The sequence below is a fragment of the Barbatula barbatula genome (genome assembly GCF_947034865.1).
Source record: "Barbatula barbatula genome assembly, chromosome: 22".
Classification (NCBI taxonomy): Eukaryota; Metazoa; Chordata; class Actinopteri; order Cypriniformes; family Nemacheilidae; genus Barbatula; species Barbatula barbatula.
Genome location: NC_136785.1, coordinates 721,330 through 739,829, shown reverse-complemented (window position 1 = coordinate 739,829; position 18,500 = coordinate 721,330). Strand labels below are relative to the sequence as shown.

General features: G+C 37.2%; 1 protein-coding gene across 1 annotated transcript; it reads left to right on the top strand.

Moving 5' to 3' along the window:
* The first annotated feature begins 1,946 nt into the window (after window positions 1-1,946).
* st8sia3 (ST8 alpha-N-acetyl-neuraminide alpha-2,8-sialyltransferase 3) lies at window positions 1,947-11,876 on the top strand. The gene is made up of 4 exons (XM_079486250.1): window positions 1,947-2,423; window positions 4,282-4,401; window positions 4,934-5,491; window positions 8,423-11,876. Exons 1-4 carry the CDS (start codon window positions 2,260-2,262, stop codon window positions 8,703-8,705), a joined length of 1,125 nt encoding a protein of 374 aa, XP_079342376.1. The 5' UTR covers window positions 1,947-2,259; the 3' UTR covers window positions 8,706-11,876.
* The last annotated feature ends 6,624 nt before the right edge of the window (window positions 11,877-18,500 follow it).

Genomic DNA, 18,500 nt, shown 5'->3' with positions numbered 1-18,500 from the left:
GAGCTCAGATATATGAAACTTAAACCACACTCTTTCTCTCTCTTTCTTTGTCTCTCTTTGAATGAATGTTTCTGTGTTTGTGATTGACTCTGGTCATCTTCTACACGTGGAAATGAATCCCACGAAACTCCAATCAGATGGTCAATCTGTTGCTTGGCAACTGCATCTCTCCTTGGCCTGACTAACCATCACACACACTTGCACGCAGAGGTCTTACACCCACTGACCCCGAGGCTATACATCAAAACCCCAGCAGCCGTCTCTTCATATAATACCCTCATTCATCTGCCCCGCGCCGCTGCCGTTTCTACCTCAACATCTGCAGGTGCATCCCCCTCTCCTCTCTCTCTCTCCCCTCCACTGACCACTCATGACAAATTCTCACTACTGACCAACCATCTCTAGACACCCAGAGAATGTAAACTCTGCTATTAAAGCTCATGGTCAGAGAGAGAGAGAGAGAGAGAGAGAGAGAGAGAGAGAGAGAGAGAGAGAGAGAGGAGAACGCTGCAGACTTCTAAATACTTTAGGTGTAGATGTGAAGGTGTGGACTAGAATGTTTTGAAAGTTACAGTCACTCAAAGTCTTTCACGAATAAGTGTTTTTCTATTCTTTCTGTTCATATACACTGTCAGAAAAAGCTGTGCTTTTGAATGTGTTCATGAAACAGATACAGGATTACTGTTGCTTGTTGCAGTTCGGGTTGTTGTTTCTGCTCTTTTGTATATAAAGTTCAGTATATGATGTTTGATTTTGTCTGGTTGTTTAATGATAACTCTCTCTGCTTCGGTAAAGTTGTTTATTTTAAACTCCCCCGCATCCCATTTACAAATATATTGTGCTCCACTAAACCGATTCTTTGAACACTCCCTGAAGCTACAGAAATTGATGAGTTTTTCATCATAATTCCCTTAGAAACTTTTTAACTTTTCACGAGAGAGACAACTATTTTGCAGTGTTCATTGTGTTCTATAGAGAAGCGCGATATAAGGTATTGATGTTTGTGTTGTTTATATTCTGCCGCTTCCACTAATGTTTGTTCTTATATAAAGTTGCATTAGATGTTCAGTGTTTCTTAAAGACGGCCTCATTCATCACCTGTGTTTAATAATAGATTTGTGTAGTTAAATTGTACAGGTGGCTGATTTGACTAAAGCTATACGTGTACAGGACTGTAAATGCTTGCGGGTATCGCTTTGTTACTGAATAATGTGTGGATGTACTTATATAATGTGTATGTAAACCCTGCTGACTTTGTGGGTCAATTTCTGTACAGATGTGTTTAAAAACAATCCCACAATTCACTGTGACAAAGTTTGCAAAAAAGAAATGTTGTGTATTGAAGGTTTCTGTTGATTGACAAACATATTGATTATTTAGAAGTAATTGTAATAACAGAGCCTTATGTGACTAAATGAACTAAATAAATCCATAAGAGACTGTAGACGGGGTTAGATATCTGTCTCTTAAAGTAATGCTGCCCCTAATGTGAGGATAACAGTAATCTCTGCCACACCACACATTCACTTCATCGCTGCAAATTTTTTTTCAATTCTATACATTCTCAATATTTCGTAAATTGTGCATGCAACTGTTTTGTGTGGTCCTGCTTTATCCTAAAGCACAGAATTTTTCCGTCTTGTCACATGTTTGGGGGTGTGGCCATGAATGCAGTAGTGTATGATTATTATAAAATGTGATTAAACAATATGAATATAATGTTGTATCGCTTAAAAATGATAACATATAAAACATATAATGCATACACTGCTTGGGTTCGTTCGCCAGAATTTTTTGAGATAAAAATGTCTTAATTATATTTAAAACGATTAAGTATTATAAAAACGTATAAATAATATAATATATCAGTCTCAAAAACGGAATGTCAATATTATTTGTCTTTTTGAGCGTGTAAACAGGATCATGCGTGTAACCCTTTCATGTCCGCGCCCTCTCGCGCATCTCCGCATGCGAATCCTTGTTTATGTCTCGGATATGGGTGAATTGGGTCGAGTCTCCTTTAAATATCTGCTCGAGTAAATGCATTTGACTGGGAAAAGCCTCATTACGACCGGCGATGTTTTAACCTAAACGCAAAGATCCGACAGAGATGCACGCGGCTGGTCCTGATGAGAGACGCGGCGGACCGCAGCATCCGCATCCCTCATCCAACATCACCATCATCATCCTCTGAAAATGATGCCGCACACATTCATCATGTTGATTCTCTGTGTGTGATCGCAGTGTTGGGGGTTTGAGATGGTTCGGGTCGTCAGTGTTCTGGGTCTGGTGATGTTCAGCGTCGCTTTGCTCATTTTGTCACTGATCAGTTATGTGTCTATAAAGAAAGATTTCATCTTCACCGCCCCGAAATACGCCAACGACGGAGGACCGCGGATGTACATGTTTCATGCGGGATTTCGGTATGTAAGCACGTTTCTTTCTTATATGTCATCATGTATGTCGTGTGTATGTCTAGCGGAAAGCACGTTTCAATCCGCATGGATTTGGCATTGGATCAATAAGCGTTTGCTGTCATTGAATCATGTTTTGTGTGTCTGTTGTACGGTGATTTTTGGAAAGGCCTGTTGTCATGGTGCGCAATGCGCATGCGCGGATCATTTGCAAATAACCTACATTCTCGTATTTCGCGGAGTAATGACTTCCACACAGCAGCAGCCTTAATATTACCTGCATATACACAATAATTATTAATGATATTTCTCAAACAAAACATCTTACACCTGTAATAACCTGTAACTATGTTCAAATAAATGTTTTTTGTCACATTTACTGAAGTGTTTTTCCCTCTATAAACACTCAGAACTGTGGTTGCTCACTTAGTGCTTCTGATATGCTGGTCTAAATTTACTTTGGATTCCGTGGACCCGTTTGTGTTGTTGGACAGATGAAAATATCACATCTCTATTAGCAAGCCACACGTTTTGGTTCAGAATGTTGTATGGGCCAAATGTTTAGAACAGAAACCAAGTTGAACCCAGTCATTTTGTGAACACTCAAATCTTGGAATGCTGCTGTAAACAACAAGTACACAAGTATTGCTTTCTATCTCATTGGCAGAGTATTGTGTTATTGTGTTATTGTGTAGTTGTGTTGTTGGTGTTTGAGGGTTCAGGCCGCTGTCCTTGGTGCTGATTTACTCGTGTGGCCGTTTCATTTCTGCAGTAATCACAACTGTTTTGATGCACTCAAGGTTACTTGGCAGGAGTCATTGACATCAGCCGGAAGATGGGGAGGGGGTCCATATGTTACTCAGGTCTGCTGCTTTGACTCATTTCAACTTCTGCCAGAGATGAGACCTCAAACCAGCAGAACTGCATTCAAATGTCTTTCACTAATTCGTTGTTGTTTGGGGTTTCATCATATTAATCAACTTCCGTTCATGAAGACACACATTTGTAAAGCAACATGAGTTTAAGAACATAAAAATATAGACCACAAAATGGAAACACTGGTCCAGAAGCACTTCCCATTTCAGTTTCTTATAATTTAATTTTGTTTTTATCTTACACATATAATATGATCTTAAAGATATTGATTTATCCTTTTGATTTGGTTATACATGTTGGTAGTATTTTGTCAAACGTTAGTGTAGTTGGATGAGTGTTGTTTACATCATCCAAAGGGATCAGTTGTTCTTGACACACTAATGGTGTGTTTCTTTCTGCGAGGGTGGGGTTTAGGGGATGGACATTTTCTTAAGTCTGGATGCTTCATGTGAAAGTTAAAGTGTGTAGTTTCTGCAGTGTTTGGATCTGTTTGAAGTTTCAGAGGAATGAACTTGCACAAGAGTGAATCGATTCTTGCAGACTTCAAACACAAAACCCTTTGTTTACTGGCCTCGATCTTCACCAACATCAGATCTTTAAGCACAAAGCCAAGCATTTGAATACTGATAATCAGACAAACTGGACTGTTTTATTCTTACAGAGTCAGCGGACTGTAACACAAGCCAACGCTCTGACCTCTGAAGCGCTAACCCAGACTCTAATAAGTTTGTTAATGAAACGGAACAAGCTTTAACAAATGAGAGTGAGAAAGCGAGCAGGCGTGGAGTCTAAAAGCGCTGCTTTAATTAGAGCGGGCATCGAGCGCCCCGGGCAGGGGGTGACTGACAGACTGCTGGATGACTCGCAATTGATTGGAAACACTTTCAACATCTGCCATCCGGGTCACAACGGGACCAACTCTTCCTGTGCAGAGGAACCGTGTTGAGGTTTTTTTCCTGACGTTTGTTTCCTCTGTGCTTCTTCCCATCAGGTCCCAACTGGCGATGAAGTTTCTGGACCCTGCCTTCACATCCCTCAATAACGCTCTCAATGAAAACCTGCAGGAGTCTAATAACTGGAGGTTAAATAAGACTGCTTATGTAGAGCAGAGGTGAACATCACACACACGAGAACAATCACTTTAATAAACTTAAGAATAATAAAACTGGATTTCGTTTGAAATATTTCAAGTATCTAATTCAAGTTTATTGTCTCACCCCAAAGGCAGATTGTTTGCTTGTTTTAAACATAAACTTGCCTAATCTCATTTTCTTTCATAAAACAATATATATATATATATCTAAGGCCACTTTCTGTTTTTATGATTAATTTATTGCTTGATTACTATATAATATTTTTCATATGTTTACATTTATGTACTGTATATGTCTATATTGATTTCTATGTTCGACTATATTTATATTATATAATTCTATTACATTTAATTTATTTCTATATTTTTCCACAATGTTTTTGCAGCAATGAATTGCTTTGAAAAACACGTTAGAAATAAATTGTGTGATTTTTATACCAGTAATCGTTATAAATAAAAAAAGATGTTAAAATGCGTCAAATACATTTGTAAGTTTGTGATCACTTCTCACACTTCTGTGTTTCTGTTGGTTTTGTCTTCTTCCTTCCAGTAAAGAAATCGCCCAATACATCGACGTGCCGCACAACTTCACCCTGACCAAAAACAGCGTGCGCGTGGGTCAACTGATGCACTACGACTACTCCAGTCACAAATACGTCTTCTCCATCGGGGAGAACCTCAGGTCTCTGCTTCCAGACTCTTCTCCCATCATCAACAAGCGCTACAACACCTGCGCCGTCATCGGCAACAGCGGGATTCTCACCGGCAGCCGCTGCGGTCCGGAAATCGACAAGTACGACTTTGTCTTCCGCTGCAACTTCGCGCCCACCGAGGTCTTCCGTAAAGACGTGGGCCGCAGGACCAACCTCACCACCTTCAACCCCAGCATTCTGGAGAAATACTACAATAACCTGCTGACCATCCAGGACAGAAACAATTTCTTCTTGAGTCTGAAGAAGCTTGACGGTGCCATCCTGTGGATTCCCGCCTTCTTCTTCCACACGTCCGCCACGGTCACGCGCACGCTCGTAGACTTCTTCGTCGAGCACAAGGGCGAGCTGAAAGTGCAGCTGGCCTGGCCGGGAAATATTATGCAGTATGTCAACAGGTAAGAGGTTTCCTTCCAAACCGCTCAGCAGTTTGATGTCATTTGCTTCTTACAAAACTGCACTCTAGTTTGGCTTCACCACAGTAATGGGATGGTATCGGGGAATTTTACAATGGTACTTTTGACTGAATGGTTCTTTGTGCAACCAAAAATGGTTCTTCTATGGCATCGATGTGAACGACCTTTTAACCGCCTTTATTTGTTTCCCACCGTTATATTTACTACTTTTGTGCTTTTGCAACTTGTAGCAATTTAATTTACAGGTATGTCTGTGAGGGAATAAATTTGAGTTTTAATCTCATACTGAAGGTCTTGGCCAAGGCCCGTCCAAGAGGCCATGTGACTGACAGGTAAAGCAACCAATGACGCTTCGTTTTGCGCCATGTTCAGAGACGTGGAAATGTCCCCGCAGTAACAGACGGGTGTACATTCACCAACGTGTCAAACGTTAACAGCAACAATGATTATTTGTTTATGCCGTGATCTTCCCATACTTTCACGATGTAAGCGTCATGAATTCTTATCGCAACCGTTGTAAACACGACAGCTTCATTCTTACGATGTAAAACTTTGCTGTCGTTTTTGCAGCAGGTTTGCCAGTAGCTTACTGTAGATTTAATTACGACTTCATATACTTTCCAACTAGTAATGTGTTCAATGAAAATAAAACACTTTTGAGATTCAAAATGAACAAGAAGAGGCTGGCATTAGCACAGCAACACTGTTTTTGTTGTTTTCTGTAAAAATATTTAAAGCATCTTAAATTACGTTACATCTTCATAACAAGAAAAGTGACCCAAGATATTTGGTCTTGTTTTATGAAAGAAAAATATATAAACTGGGTAAGTTTATGCTTAAAACTAAATTTTACCGAAAGATTTCTCAGCTCAGAACTCGACGCTGTAGATGTATTTTCTGGCCTCACAAGCTCACTGCAGTTTATGCTGCATCACTTCTGCATGCAGCGTCCTGCAGCCTATAATGGCATCAGTCCAGAATCATCTTCATTGTACTGAGAGACCAGATCAGATGTACATTTAGCGAGATATCATCACTGTCAGGCAGAAACCTCCATTCGTCATGACGTTTTTATAAATCATATACCGTTAGAGTTTCAGTCCGACAGCAACGAAATCACTTACAAATTAAACTGAAGTACACTGTAATCATCGGTATGGTTTTCACAGTGAGGTTAACAAGGCCACATAAAATATCAAGGATTTTGATGAATTTCAAAGGTTGCATTCTTGCTTTATTGATTTGATCGCATGCTGATGTCATTAAGACAACACATCAATGACGAAATCATACATTTTTCAAATCAAGCTTTTATTCTGATACTGTGATTTTTATCATGAAAATTTCCAAAGAATCCAAATTGTAGTCAAGACGTTTGCACCCCACTGTGTATGAAAGGAACCGTTCTCAATGAAATAGATGATTATGAACACAGCTGAGGTTTAACCCATCGTTCAGTGTGAGCTGTTGTCCTGTAATCTTCAACAATCCCATTAAAGCGAGTCACTGTGACAGAATTAACTCCTGTAAGAGGCTCATGAGCTCTGTTAGGAGGTTTAACAGATACTGAGACAGCTAAACGCTGTACACAACATCCACATCAATACACAAAACCCTGGCATACTTTCATGCTCTCTCTCTCTCTCTCTCTCTCTTTCTGGGTTAATCAGAGCTATATCAGTTGCATTAGAGATGGTGGTTGAACTAACCTTGCTCTGAGCAAAAGTCCAGTTTGAAGACCGTGTGTGCGCACACACACACACGCACAGAGCCGCTGACCTTCATGCTTGTGTCGTTTATGTCACATTTTTCCGCAGACACATGTGCCACTGAGAGGCATTGCTTTTGTTTCCCGGGGGTTTATGGGTAACCACTGTTGAGTGTGCGATGGGTTACAAGCGTTAACTGTGAACACACATTTGTCTTGTTTCACGAAGCATTCGAGCATCTGTTTCTTGTCGGAAGGGATTTTAATCTGAGCTCTCTATGAACACACTGTACTGAGGTCAGCTCTAATGGAAAGATTTTGGTTTGTGTGGAAAACGTGCCAATGGCTTCACGTTTCACATAAATGGGCGAATCACGTTTTAAGACATCCAGGTCACATTTCACCTCTAAATTGAGTTTTTGCGGCTTTTAGTTCAAGGACATAAGGCAGCGCAGGAACACGCTCTTAAAAGAATAGTTCGGCCAAAAACTAAACCAAATCATTTATTCTCGCTCACGTGGTTGTAGATCTGTACGTGAGTCTTTCTTCTGTGGAACACAAGAGAAGATATTTAGAGAAATGTTTCAGTGGTTTTGTGTTCATATAATGTAAGTCAATGGAGTTCAGTGTTGTTGGATGATCAATATTCTTCCACATATCTTCTTTTGTGTTCTGAAGGAGAATGAAACTCATACAGGTTTGACATGACACAAGGATAAATGAATGTTGAAAGAATTGAATGGTGAAATTGTGATTTTATTTCAATGTTATTAAAAACATTTTGTGAGACTCACACAGCTGCTGGGTCATGCTTATTGATTTTGTTAATCCTCTTTCTAAGGTGCTTTTCCTCAAATTCAAATAGCAAGAGCTCAAGAAGAAAACTTTAATAATGAAACAAAACTGGTTTTTATTCCATCTTCTCAGTTTTTCAAATGCAACAATACACTTCCGTTTAAAACTTTAGGGTCACTTACTCATTCTCTTTTCATATTAGTCATTTTAGAATAATGTTTACAATTGTAATTTTGGGAATTTTGTTGTGATTTATAGTCAAAATATATCAAGCTGTATTAAATACCAGTCATACATTTTAATTGTTTTATTAAGAGAAATGAATACGTTGGCACAGTCAAATATATTTTCAGACATTTAAGCATACGAGACATTTCAGTCAAGTATCATGAATTCTTCTCTGTCCGCAGGTACTGGAAGACCAAGCATCTGTCCCCCAAGCGTCTGAGCACAGGGATCCTGATGTTCACGCTGGCCACGTCCATGTGCGAGCAAGTCCATCTGTACGGCTTCTGGCCCTTCGGCTGGGATCCAAACACCGGCAAAGAGCTCCCGTATCATTACTATGATAAGAAGGGAACCAAGTTCACCACCAAGTGGCAAGAGTCACACCAGCTGCCCACCGAGTTCAAACTGCTCTTCAAAATGCACACGGATGGCATCCTGAAACTCAGCCTCTCCCACTGCGCCTAGAGGTCAAAGGTCAGGGGTCAGAGAGTCAGGACTGCGGGTCGCTTGCTTCTGCTAATGGACGTTTGTCGTGATTCGGGGCGGCGTGAATTTTATTCTGCAGCGGGCTGATGATATTATCGGTAACTCATGATATCAATGAATGAGGCGTATAGATGATGTGAAGATCAATCTGCTCAAAGCGTCATGTTACAATATAACTGCATACAGCCTAGAAAAATACACAGAAAATATTATGGCTTTGTTCGTTTGCTTGTGACAATTCTTGCCATAACACAACTCGTCACTTCACTTCTGTAAAACAGAGGGCTTAGTGACTTGAACAATCCTGTAACCCAAAACATTTCTCTTGTCCTGTAATAGCCGTGCTACAGACATGACTGAACTCACACGTGTGTGCTGTTACTCTTCCAAATTATCAACATGACTGATTTTCAATCAGAGGGGTAAACTCGGGTCATGTCTATAGAGCAGAATATCATGAGACGTCTGGATGAGCTCCTTGGTCTTGGGCCAGCCCTTTAGAATAATAACCATGATCTTACTACTCATAAACAGAAACATAGTTACTATAAAAACGGGTCATTCTCACGAAACCACTGAAACATGGCAGTAAAGATTTCACTTATAAAACATCCAGTTTGATCATCTTAATAAAGATAATTCTGTTCTCTACCTTGGAGAAAAATCATTTTGACGAAGGAATGAATTTTGTATGTATTTTCTTGCTGAACTTCTCAAAACCGTAACGCGTCCCGATTTGTCTGAGTGCATTATATGTTGTAATTCAAATTTAAATATTCTGAAAAACAAACAATTGGATGTTCTACTAGATGAAGACGTAGAGATTTTGTAATCTCAAATAACCAAAAAAAAAGATAGACAGGATATTCATGTATAAATAAAATGAAGAAATATTTGAGGAAAAGATGTGCCCAGGACTGATATTCTCATCCTCCGTAACGTTTTTTAAAGTCTGTTTTTAACACACACAAAGATGATTACATTAAGTTTGATTTTATGTAAAGAAACACGTCTTTCAAATGGCTAACAAGTTAACAAATTACTTATATTTTTCTAGTTAAAAACATTATATTCTCTTGTCACGATGTGTACACAACTTTTTCCCTTTTCATTATCGATACTGTTAGTTTTCTACATTTGAAGAAATTTTACATGCATAATATTCTATTAAAGTATAATTCTGTAATGTCTTATTATGTACGATTAATAAAAAACTAGTGTTTCTAGCAAAACACGCAATGAGATTGAAATCGGCCTTTTGTGCTTAAAATAATTATAATTCATTGTGTTAAACTGTCAGTAAAAGTTTTGAAATCAACGCCTTTAAACATATCGTACCTTGTTTTAAATGAATGTAAAGGAAATTTGATGATACAAGAAAATCGTGTTTGACATCTTGAACGCAAGATTTCGTGAGAATCACCCAAACTGAATCATGGTTTTTCCACAGTAACCACAGTTTATCATGGTATTTGTAGTAAAACTATGGTGTTACAAATAGTGATCAATACGCCAAAACCAGCGTTGTTCTCTTTATAATAATAAACCAGGGTTAATTAGAGAGAACTCAACAGCACAGAAGCAACATAGCAACGTGCTAGAAGGCTCTCAGAACACCCTAGTAACCCCATAGCAACACCATGGCAACGAGCTGTAACGCCTTAGCATCACTACAGTGTGATTTTACTAAAACCTTCACAGCTTCTTCAGATTTCTTCAAAAGTAAAAATCTATTTTGCATAAAGTTATAATTCTAAACATACAAGACAGAGATGAAGGTAAACTTATTTTCAGCATGCAGGAGATCGTCACGGCTGGTTTGTTGTTCAATACACAGATACAGTGAGTTTATCACTTGAATGTGTCAATCAATCCAGTTTCACGGGCTGGTGGGCGGGACTTTCTTAATGAGAGGCTGCGATTGGCTGCAGAAGTATGTTTACTTACATATAATTATATGAATGTGTGCACATTATGAGCATGTGTGTGTCAGACATTAACTCACACGTATTGATTGTTTATTATTATTATTATTATACAGTATGCTTGTGTGTGTGTGTGTGCCTGCGTGCGAGTGTTCTTTAATCAAATTCTGCAATTCTTTGAATAGTTTATACAGATTTAACATAACAAACTATAATGTATCAACATTACACACATATGGATATTTTTTGAGTTTCGTCGTGGCTTTTTTGTGAGATGTGTTTGGCGCAAATCTCAGAATGTCAGACATTTTACTACATCTCATCCAATAAATTCAGAAAAACTGACTCGGTGTCAGATAAACAGGTACATCTATACACAAAAATCACACGAGAGAAGTCGTGATATATTGGCAATTTGCAGAAGAATTTAAAGAAGCATTCGCAGGAAATCAATTGTTGATTTGGTCTGACAGTGATCAGCTGTGAATTATGGGATGGCTGTTTCATCCGCCAGGAAAACTTTACTCAAATGGTTTACACATGCAGATTTGCTTTGTGTGACCAAACGGATTAGCTTATGAATGTTCAACAGAAAGAATCGAAGAAAGCTCACACAATATTTACCAAAGAACTTGACTCGCAAAAGTCCGTCAGCTGACATTTGAAAGTTCTTGTGTGTTTGTGAGACCAACCAAATCATTTCAAACAGTGAGTTTCAAGGTTTCCAGTGGTTTGGGATGAAGGTTTCTTTATATCTGTCTGATATATGAGAGTGATCTGCCATTTTTACTTTCAGATTTGTCTATTGTGATTTATAGTGCAACAGTATTCACGCACTGGGAATCTTCCAGTTCTCTTTCTTTCACGTTTTGCTCTCTGACTGTATGAATCTCTCCGTGATCATGAAACGGATCAAACCTTAGACTCTTAGAGAATCATTGGCTCTGAAAGTTTCATTATGTTTGTTTCTAATGCTCAATTCTTTCGATCGTATGTGTCTTTCTGTGTTTTGTGCCGGCGAATGACAGCAGATCTTGAGTTTGTAATCATTTATAAACCAAACTTATCTAGACATCATCTGTATATTCAATATTATTTCTTAATATTTCCAATTAATTGATTGAATCCTTTTTATTGTGAATGTAGGACTAAGTTATTGTTGATGTTTCCATGGCAACGGTTGTTCATCAAAGAGAATGTGGACGAATAAACTTCAGTTTATGACATTAAAGTTGTGTCACTTATTTATCTAACACATCACTGAAGGATGTGAAAATATAGTTTAAAATATAAAGTATTTTGTCATTGTGACATTCTGTTGTTGGGCAATTCCGTGAAAATGTCAACCGTAGCATGAAAAAATTACTATGGTAACAGCACAGATATTAACATTTGGTGGTTAAAATCCCCATGTGAGATCAAATTTGTAAAGCATTTATTTTTACTGCGTGATTTTTCATATTCAAGTACGTGCCATTTTCAGGATTGTCACATCCATAACGCTACACATTCCTCATAAATGGACACATGAAAATAAAATAAAGTCACTATATAATGTCCCTATAAAGAGGGATCCCTGCTCCTTTCACTGTGCATTTTATTTCACAGAAATCCTACAAAGTTTGCCGCCTCCTTATTTTGTCACATCCGTAACCTTTTTAAGCATTGAAAATGTGTTCATAGACTGACATGTTTTGATGTTAAGACTCAAATATAAACACATGGTTCAATATATTCCTAACCAATTCCTTCTCTAAGCATTTTTATATCACGTCCATAACGTTGTTCACTTCACAGATGGATATTTCTGCGGATGTTGCGATTGGCAGTGTAATGGCACATCAGAAATGTTCCTTAAGCAGTAAATGTTGTCAGTGTTGTGTTTACAGTTTTCATAAATCAGGATTTACATTGTCATTTCTCTTCGGTTTTTAAAGTACTGTTCAATACGGCGCCATTACACCACACTTCACAAGAGAATTTCCTTCAAAAATGCTTCTACACATGATTTAAAACACGAAACGTCAATTAAAAACAACAACACACGTGATATGCTATTGATAATCCATGTTCAAAGGAAGACAGAACATTGATCACCATAAGAGGAAAAAACATTTTTTATATTGCATGTCATGATGGCATCTCCCATAATGCACTTTACGTATACATGAAATCAATTTATTATTTATATTTGGCTACACACACACACACACAACTAGGCATTGTAAATCAGTTTTGTATGTTTATAAACAAAAAAAACAATTATGATTAAAAGAAGAAAATTCAATTGTTTAATGGTTTTGTTTGGCTCGTGTGTCTGCTTGACCCTTGACCTTTCAGCTTTAAAAGAGAGAGGTCATAGTTTAAACAGAGTGAGGCGACAATACCCTAAGTAGTGTCTTTTAAAACATTGACTAACAAGAATATAAAAACGTCTTTTAATGATGTTATTAAGATAAACAATTTAGAGATTTAGATTTATAGTGTAGATTATCTGTATTATAAATATATGAAAATATATCTAAATATATAGATGACATGTGTATAGAAAGAGAGAGATTATGGAAATATTAGATTACAATAAAAATACTTGCTTATTTTAATTATTTTAATTGGTAAAATATTATTTGGTGCGATTGATTCAACCTATATATATATATTTATATATACATACACCAAATTTCTAATAATAATAATACAAGAATTGTCCTTTACGGTGAACATTTGTCCTTTAACACTGCATAGTGTAGTTATTTGTAACCACGGTTAGATTGTAGTGTGTAGAGATGGTTTTATAGAGTCATTGATTTCCGTATTGACCAGCGGACTGACTGTGTCTATAGAAACTCACGCACCGGCCCGAGACACCACCACACCATACATGTGAGTATAGCCTACATCCTTAATTTCATTCAAAGGGTTCATGCTAACTTGTCAAACATTGTGTTTGCAGAGCAAGGGTTGGAGTCCTGACGTACACTTTGAAAATAGAATGCACCGGAACAAAATGTAATCTGCCAAAAGCATAAATGTGATGTGCTGTTGTGTGTTTTGTAAATCTACAGTTATGTGTGTGTGTGTGTGTGTGTGTGTTTGTGTGTGTGTGTGTGTGTGTGTGTGTGTGTGTTTGTGTGTGTGTGTGTTAGGAGCAATCGAGAGAAAATCAGTTCTGTAAGAAAACACAGCACACCTGCTCTTTGCTTGCTTAAAGATTTTCTACATTTTATTTTAGATGTTGCACCAATGTGCCTGTGAATTCATATTAGTTTATTAATAATAATCATAATTACAGAATATTATTTGATTTCTTCAGAATAAATGTCATTGTTTTGGGCTTTTAATGTATAAGCAGTAAGTGAATGTAATCATTAATAGTGTGTTTGTGTCTGTAATCTCATCAGACTTTAAACCATAGTGCATCATAGTTTCTGAGCATAAACACTTAAACCAGAGAGACATTTAAACCATCCTCACATCATGATCAATACACACACACACACACACACACACAGGCCTGCTGAGGGAGCGGAAGTGCTTAGCACTCCGGCAGAGTGTAAAAAAACAAAATAATGGACGTGTGTGATGTAAAAAGTCAGTTTGTGTTTGTCTAGAGAATTTCATCTTTTTTTCTACATGATTACGTCATATTGAATGGTATAAATGTAATTTACATAACGAAGCAATTTTTTACTTGTAATTTGGAAGCAGTTGTAACTTTAAAAACATTTTTCATTTTTTGTCAGATATTTGGGAAACACTTCACAACAAGCTTGTAAATCTGCTAACAGTAGTTAATGCACCATGATACATAATAATAACTAAATATAAAAATATGATATTACTCATTGGTTCATTTGATCTAATGCATTTTACGGCTTTATTGTAATGTGTTGATGCTATTTGTCCTAATGTCTGCATTACTCAACAGTAACAGAGCTGCTTTAATGTATTTGTTTTACATTCTTTAGTGACTATTTGAATATTTAGGGAAAATGGAACAAAACCAGTAAATAACTCAGAAATGAAACAATAGTCTGATATGTGATACATGCAATATCTCAGTTTATTGTTTGATGTTTACAAGCATCACACACACAGTTTTCTGTTTATATTTCTCAATGGGCTACACATAACGAAAGAGTTGAGCTGTTGTCCTGTCAAGGGTTAAAGGTCACGCGTTGCCTAAAACACAAGCAAAACAGCATTTTTAGTGAATCAGACAAATAAACAAGACATGGAATCACATGATAGATTTGAGCAATATTTAAGTGTTTGTCCAAAAAACAGTACAAATGATTTGAGGTCAACAGGTCAGTGTTAACATGCTCACACATGCAACCAAGAGAAGTTATTAATTAACCCTGAACATTCACTCAAAATAATCAATAAACTGCTCTCTAACTTCAGTGTCCAAACAGAAAAACAACATCATCATCAATGTCACAAAATACATATATTAGAAAATATTTATAGGGTATGAATTATAATTATGAAAAATCAAGATATAAATTAATATACATACATAGTTTAGCAGGTCTGAAAAAACATAACATGTCAAACTTGTAATCTTGGTAATTATATATTAACAAATATTGTAGTATTTACTATGGTAAGATTCCTATATTCTACAATGTTTAAACCTTACTATAGTAAATATTACAGTATACTACGGAATTTGGGCAGTATACAAACTTCATGTTGGCTTTATTTCTTTCGTTCATTTTTTTACCAAAACTCTTTTTTAACGATGACAGTTTATTTGATTTTCGTCATGTTTATAAGTAACATTTACAGACCATTTGGCAATTTTTACCTTTTGAATGATTAACATAGAGCAACATATATATATATATATATATATATATATATATAGGCCCATTATAGCCTATGGCCTAGTTCAGCTCTTGTAGATGTTGATGTTAAAAGCGTCAAATATACAGAAGGAACTAAATCGCGGTCAAAGACTACAGCTGTTGTAACTTTGCATTATGTCTTTAAATAATGTTCATACCTCCCTCTCTGTTCCTCAAAAGATTCATCTACACTTAAGTAAATCTTATAAATACATTTTTTTCTGATTATTGAAAGCTGAAGAACTAACCTGTTTTTATGCTTACACAATTTTAAACGGCAAAATAAATATGATGATAAAATAAACATTTTTGTCTGATCGCTCCGGTTGATCTAAAAATGAGAAACGTTCAATCGCTCTTACATTAAGATAAAATCATAATGTAGCCTACAGGTGAATCCTCGTTTTTTAGAGGTAATGATATGAGAAAAATGTCCATGCATTAAAATAAAAAACAACAGTTTCAAACGCATTTCTTTGCAAAAGCATTGAAGAATGTTTACTTTTTTTGTTATAAAAAATACAATTAATAATAACAAACTCGTAATGAATCTGTATTAATTTTGTTATCTAATTAATAATGTGATATTATTCATATAGAAGGACTGACGCTGTGTAACTTTACAACAGTTGAACTCAATTAAAACGAAATGAGTCTTTGGGCACCTGTTAAAGAATTTAATGCATGAAACAATCCAAACAAAAGATCCAAACCAACAGCCTTCAGTGTGTGTGTGTGTGTGTGTGTGTGTGTGTGTGTGTGTGTGTGTCTGTCTGTCAAATCAATGCCATGTTTTCTGAAAGCATGTTTGGACAAGACATGTTAATCATGGATCTTATTGTGTCGACTTAAGTTAGTTTATTTTCGTTATTTCGTCTAATACAATTTACAAAGCAAAAGCAAAAGTTTTCTGCCGTCGACATGGCATTATTCCTATAAATCTTCAGACAATTGAACTTAACACTGAGGAGTTTAAACGTTTTTTAACGGTGTGCTGTAAGTAAATGATATTTAAATACGCACAAGCCCCCGCGGATATTAGCACATCGAGCATGGGAGGTTTATTTCCTATTTTGATTATAATGTCATATTTACATGCAGTCAAGCCAAGCTAACCAAAACTATAAACGTCTTTAATACAGTTTATTTCAGATACTAATTTTAAAGGATCTTCTGGACATGCATGTACCCGGTTGATGTGATTTGCTTGTGCGCTCTGGATAAAAGCATGACGCGCACGATGACTCCCAAACGAATCCTACAAAGAAACCCCTCCGAACGGCATTTCTGACACCACGATCCTGTTTAACCTCCAAGAGTAAAAACACAGACTTACCAAAAGCTGTAGGATGACTGAAGGTGAAGGCGAAGCATCCGGGTCGCCCGGAACAGATGCAGCGCAGAGCGCAAACTGATGGCCACTAACGGCACACACCATCATGGGGTCCGAGGCGCATTGATTCTGATCAATAGAGCTGCACTTACTCAGCAGATGGCCTGAGAGGGGACAGAAACGAGCGAAGACAAGGCGAAAAAAACTGTCGAAATCGAGCAGGCACTCGGGCCGCCTTCAGCGTAAAAGAAACGTGGTGAATAATAATACACTCAACTGTAATTCATTCACATTGTTCACGTGCTTAATCCATTCAGACGAACACACGGTAAATTAATCCAATCAGTTATAAATCTTCGGCCTGACACGAGGTTTTTATTCCTGTAGGCCTCTAATAATGCAATTATTTCCGTTTGAGACAAATGACAGTTTTTGGATTTAAAGCATTGAAATTAATTCGAGTGTTGAAATAGATGCATTTCAAATCACCAAATGGGTTAAATAAATGATTTTAAAATACAGTGTAAAGTGATGATGTTGATAAATATTGTTTGATACAGACTTAGGAAAAAGTTTGTTGTCTTGGTTTGTGATTAGCTGAAATATTGGCCCTGTAGGCAGGTTAATAGGCACATGTTTGGTCCATTTTGGTAACACTGCCATTTAAAATATATATCATAATAATAATAATAATAATTAACACTGAATGTTTAGATTTTTGAAATGCTCAAATTAAAAACAACATCCACGCTGTGTCCGTATCCGTGTGCGTGTGTGTGTGTGTTTCTCTCTCTCTCTTTCAGATATCGATTTTCTTTGACATGAATAAGGGTCTTTTCCAGCCTGTGATTCTTCGCTTTAGAAAGGAGCAGCAGCACAAAAGCTCTTAAAGAACATCAGAGCAGGAATCAAACTTTTGTGTATCCGTCACTGAGTTTACCCCAGTCGCGTGGCAGGTACGCGCACTTTTCCTCCAATTTGTGATTTCGGCAGCTGAAAGGGCGAAAAGGGGCCCGTGGAGGACAAGAGCCCCCAGCACCTCCTGCTCCTCCTCTGACAGCTGATCAAAAGAAAAATGGGTCACGCTTTTCAGACTTCTGTCGCTCATCCTTAATTACAGTCTCTTTAAACAAAAGCAACATCTGCGCGAGCTCCAAACAAAATAGCAACTCTAAAGTAAACGGCGTACGACAAATCTGCTACTTCTGAAACAGTTTACGCTTCTTTTCACTGTCCCGACTGGATTGATCAATTAAGACCACATGCTTAAAATCTCTTGTCATCTGTTCTTTATGCACATGGCGATAAGTTTCTTTAGAATACATGTGTGTTTCGGGACGAAAAGTGTTAGTTTTCATATGAAATGTATTCACCAAATTAGTATGAAAACATGTAATATTTTTTGTATTTTGTGTATGATATTTACAAGCCATTGTTATAAAATAAATATGCATAATTAATCATTTGAATACGAATGTAAATTCGAGGATTCGCACAACAACAACAACAACAACAACAAAACCGTACTGTAGGTTTCTGCTGGTTCGTTGATATTCGTGCGATGTGTTTTTTAGGGAGGATAAAGTGGACAATGAAGCGCTTTGGAATGACAGTCAACGGGATGCGCACGCACGCACGCACACACACCGTTGTCTGACGTGAT